Source organism: Rattus norvegicus, chromosome 8 (genome assembly GCF_021556685.1).
Source record: "Rattus norvegicus strain SHRSP/BbbUtx chromosome 8, alternate assembly SHRSP_T2T, whole genome shotgun sequence".
Taxonomy (NCBI): Eukaryota; Metazoa; Chordata; class Mammalia; order Rodentia; family Muridae; genus Rattus; species Rattus norvegicus.
In genome coordinates, this window is record NC_141541.1 from 16,426,264 (window position 1) to 16,431,408 (window position 5,145).

Genomic DNA, 5,145 nt, shown 5'->3' on the forward strand with positions numbered 1-5,145 from the left:
TAACCTCTGAGCCATCTTTCCAGCTCCTCAAACAACTTTTAAAATTATCTCAGTTGTGACCAATGAGTGGTCAAAGGCATTTAACTTGGCACTGACTCAACATTCCCTGTAAGACCCTGCAGCACAAACCAGTAACCCCAGGTCTGGCATGCTGAAACGAACACATTGTAAAATGCAAGCCGTCATAGGCCACATTCCTCCGCACATTTTCTTCTTTCCCTTTAATTACATCCTCTACTTTCTCCCATCTTGTCTCACTTGGAGCTTATTTTGATCTGTTCGGATGTAAATGTATCCATGCCCACCTGCCTTCAGTAGTAATGTGTGAAGGACCCTGCAAGCCTGGCAGAGGGAAAATCGGTGTGAGGTGAAGAATGATACTCAAGTCGGTTCTATCTTTTCAGGCACTGGGTCAAAACCTCCAGAGTCTCACCTCATGATTTATTTTTCTGACACATTTACACATAGTAAAACTTTAGAAAATTGTCCACACGACATTTATCCCAATAAAGCCTTGGGCATAGCTACATAGAAACTTCCTAGCAAAGCACCTATGACCTTTGTAGTAATAAGTTCTACTAATACACAGAGCTCAGGGTTAGAGGAAACATCTCTGATAAGCATAAAGATATATACTACTGGTAGAGGATGCTAAGGACACAGGTTCCTTTCATAGGGTTCTATTCACTGAGAGTCAAAAGCTCAGGATTAGGTCCTATACAGTGCTTAGGATATCGGGGAGATTCAGGTGGAGGCTGGCTAACATAATAGCAAAGGATCATAAGTTGTTTGACTATTCTCACTACAGCATTCTAGGTGACCAGGCATCACTGACAATCCTGTTTTCTCCAATGTTGATTCTACATGGTGCTTCCCACACTAATGATTTTCAATATCTTTGGCCTAGCAAGACTTCCTTGCTGATATTATGCTGACTCTATTTCCTTCAAGATAGGCCAATGAACTTAAAAGAAATCTGCATGCAAACTGTTCATTTTGCCAATGTTGGCTTTAACTAGATTGGAGTAAGAAATAATTCTCACTAAGCATTGTGACCCAGAAATCAAAAAACAGAATATCCAAGCTTCAAATGCTATGACTGATGTAAAAAGATAACAGCAGCACTACAGAATAGAGAGGAAGACAAATCTCATAAAAAAACAGAGGAAAAAAGCAATGGTTACCACCAGTGTTCTGGGAAACAGATAAGAAAAATTCACGTGACAGTAAATAATAAATACAGAAGACAGGGAAAGAATAAGAGTTTAGCTAGATTGATTGAAGTCAAACGCTTGAGCTTAAATTCTTACTGGAGCAAGTAACAATATAAAAGCTTAAGTAAGAGACAATATAACAGCTTCCATCAAATTCACATTTAGAGAACTAAATAATAAAAAATGCATAACTTAGAACACAGCATTCAAGAATTGGTAGCTGTTAAAATTTAGCATTCAGACCAATACAGAATTACTAGCTTACCAGTTTGCAAATGTCAGAGAACAAATAGCTGCAAACCAAAGAAGAGCAGCTTCACAGTCTAAAATACTCAAAAAATTGACCCTCAAGGACACAGTGAACCTTTTACTAGATGTTGTTAAAAATTAACCAAGCAGTTCAACAGTAAGGGTGACCTGACCACTAGGTGGCAATGATACCATTGCACTTCACGCACACACAAAAACTAAGTAAAAAAGAACAAAGAGGCTTTAAAGTGTATATTTTCATTTTATAAAAAAAGTTTCATTAGCAATTTAACTAATCAGTGCTCTAATTCAATACCCATGTTTACTTCTAATGTTTTTCTTCCCTTAGACACTGAATTAAACAAACACAATTTTAAATACTTTTTATCATAAAGTAGTACTTTGAAAAATCTAGACACATACACATACACATATAACATAACAGAACAGAAGGATAAAAAATCTCTTTAAAAGTTTTAGAATCCCAAGACATCCCAATGAAAAAAATAAAACATTCAAAACTGTGATCAATTCTGCTTTTTAATAAGTTTTGAGCTCAGACATGCTATAATAAAAATACTTTTCTCTTAAATTATAGTAATTGTAACATATGCAAACTATTTTCAATATCTTAGATAAGCAGAACTAAGAAAATCTGTCAAAATTCTTAGGACAAATTACAGAATTCCTTTTTGTGTCAAAAAAAATTAATTGTTTGCACCTAGCACTTCCCAGTTATTTGTTCTTTCTTCAAAAAACAGAAAACAAACATGAATTATCTAAAATAAAAACTTTATTTTTTCATATCAAATAAAATCAGCCAAATATGACAAAAGGTTTTCAAGTTATAGATATTTCTAAAGACTCAGTAAAAAAATTAATTTTCAAATTTCAAATGTTTCCCAAATATTAGTGGGAGTGATATTACATGTAATAATTAAAAAATATGAAAAATTAAGTAAATAAATAATTCTATACCGTTATTCAACTCTAAAAAAAGACCAGATTTTTTTTATTTGTATAAATAACCCATTGTTTCCCAAATTTGTAATACCCAGTTTCCTTCAAATGAACTGATATCTCCCAAAAATCAGCTTTCCAGTTTCTCTCATTTAAAGTAACTATGTATACATAATTCACTTCCATAATCATCTTTCCCACCCACCAAAAAATGTAAAAAAACAGATATTATTCTATTTCTATAATTCATAGATTTCCACCATTGTTATTGAATTTCATTTTATATTATTATATATCATCCTAAAATCTAATTATTTAAGTCTCAGCCTATACAAAAACAAAAACAAGACAACGATTTAATGTGGTTAGCACAAGGAAAGATTGCTATTGCAGTCCTCAAAATTCAAGCAAAGGAACTGAGGAAAGTGCTCAATCTGTATCTAACTTTTAAAGCTAGAAAATATAAGGAATGCCACTCCTAGAGAGGAGATCACTAAGTCACAGAAGCAAATATATGAGTCATTTATATACACACAGAAGTAGTTCTGTTTTAACAAATAAGGAGATAAGACACATAATGAAACACATAACCCTTAGACCACTTTGGATATACTTTGGATATGTACTTCATAGGATTATGTTTGATAATGTATAACACATACAAAATTAGACCACACTGCAAAGTGTCACAAGTATAATTATCATAACAATGATAAAATTCAAATGCTGTTATTGACTTGGGTTTGTCATTTTCTGTTTATTTCTGATGGTGGCTCTAAGTTTACGTATTACCAGTCTGTCAGGTAGAATCATATCACCTTGCTGTTCTAGATAATCTAATAAATTCTCAGTCCATTGGAGAGCAGTTGTGTGATTTATGTGTTTCTCTGGAATCAGTTCAATTCCTTCCTCATCATTTTCACTAGATTCATCTGTCTGGCCTTGGGCTCTTCTGATGATTTCACTGTCCGTTAAGACTTCATACCCTGGCTCAGTACTGTCAATCTCCAGCCACTTTTCCAAACTTTCAGGAGTCACATTTTCCAGTCCTTTGGTATGCTGTAAAATGGTAGCCACAGTAGCACCAGAAATATCTTCTTCATCAAAGTCCAAGCCTTCTTTTTCCTCCATGGCAGGAAGAATCTGTTTCCAAGCTCTGCTAATAGTAACTGGCTTTACGAAGTTCCATGCCATTGCTATTTCATAAAGTGCATCCAACAGAGTCAGCTTCTTCCAGAATGATTTCAGGTCATTACCTTCTTCCAAATTGTTATGAAGAAGACCTGCACGATAGTTTCTTTTCATGGTTGCTATGACTCCCTGACCCAAGGGTTGAATCAATGAAGCTACATTGGGTGGTAAATATTTAGCAAATATTTGACCATCATCTGACCTCAGGACATTTTCATTTGGATGTGTTGGGGAATTATCCAGCAAGAGCACTGCTTTTTCCTGCAAGCCTTTAGATTTTAAGTACTCTCGAACCTGAGGCACAAAAATCTTATCAAACCATTGTCGGAAAATGGAGAGATCCATCCATGCACCTTTCTGGCTGAAATACGAGACAGGCAGGTTGAAGGTGTCCGTTGACTTGAAGGAACGAGGTTTCCTTGCTTTTCCCACAACACAGAGCTTAAGTTTGTGCAAGCCTGTTGCATTGGTGCAACACATAACGGTGATCCTTTCTTCACCGGAGTTGTGCCCAGGGACAGTACATTTACCTTTAACTACTGCAGTCCTGGAAGGGAGGCACTTCCAAAAGAGTCCAGTCTCATCTGCATTGTAGATCTGTTCTGGCTGCAGATTTTCCTGTTCGATAAAATCTCTAAAGTGGTTACAAAATTCTTCCACAGCAGTCTCATCTCCATTTAATCGTTCATTTCTAATGTTAATCTCTCTAATGCTGTGTCGCTGCTTAAAGCGTGTTAACCAACCAGCAGAAGGGTTAAAATCGCCATCCATTCCCAAAGCGTAGAAAAAGAACTCTGCCCGTTTGGCACAAATTGGTCCAGATATGGGATTCCCTTTAGCTCTCTGCTGATTGAACCATTCTAACATTGCTCTGTCTAGTTCCTCATACATGGACGGCTTCATAGACTTTCTCTTGGCCAGAAGACTTGTGGAATCAGAGCTGCTTGCATAAGTTATGATCTTTTCCTTATTTTTTCTTATATCCCTGACTGTTGTTTCACCAATTCCATAAATCACCGCCAGTTGCTTGGAAGAGCCTCCATCTTCGAGTTTCTTTATTATATCAAGTTTATCTTTAATAGTCAATACCACACGCTTCCGTTTCCCTGACATGGTGAGAGTCTGGAACTCAATCACACTGTGGCAATCCTTACAAACACTCGACCTGTTTCAGCCTCTGCAGAACTGACGCTGGGCTGGCAAGGGCAAGGCAGAAGGTGACAGGAAATTTGCGGGGCAGGCCTTTACCAGAAGTGAGGCTGGGGAAGCCTCACATCCTCGCGGATAATCGGGACTACAGACTTGTGATTTAGTACTGCCAAGACCGCGGTTCTCGCTCCAGCCCAGGCCCGGGATACAGGCCCTTCACTAACTGCCACACCCCAAAGTTAGCGGAGAGCGGAAGGAAGCTGGGCTCCCCTTCCTCAGGGTGAGGCCTACCGGCTCCTCCACCCGCTATCCAGCCGTCACCCTGGGCCCAGCCTGCTCCGTCCTCCCGCCCCGTGAGCCCCAAGCCGCTCTCCCACCTCTG

The 5,145-nt window shown here is 37.9% G+C and overlaps 1 protein-coding gene across 1 annotated transcript; it reads right to left on the reverse strand.

Annotated features, from left to right (window-relative positions):
• Positions 1-1,831: 1,831 nt before the first annotated feature.
• On the reverse strand, positions 1,832-4,727 carry Jrkl (JRK-like). Its single transcript, NM_001108122.1, is given in 1 exon segment — positions 1,832-4,727. A coding segment is annotated over 1 exon segment (1,575 nt). The 3' UTR covers positions 1,832-3,152.
• Positions 4,728-5,145: the final 418 nt, after the last annotated feature.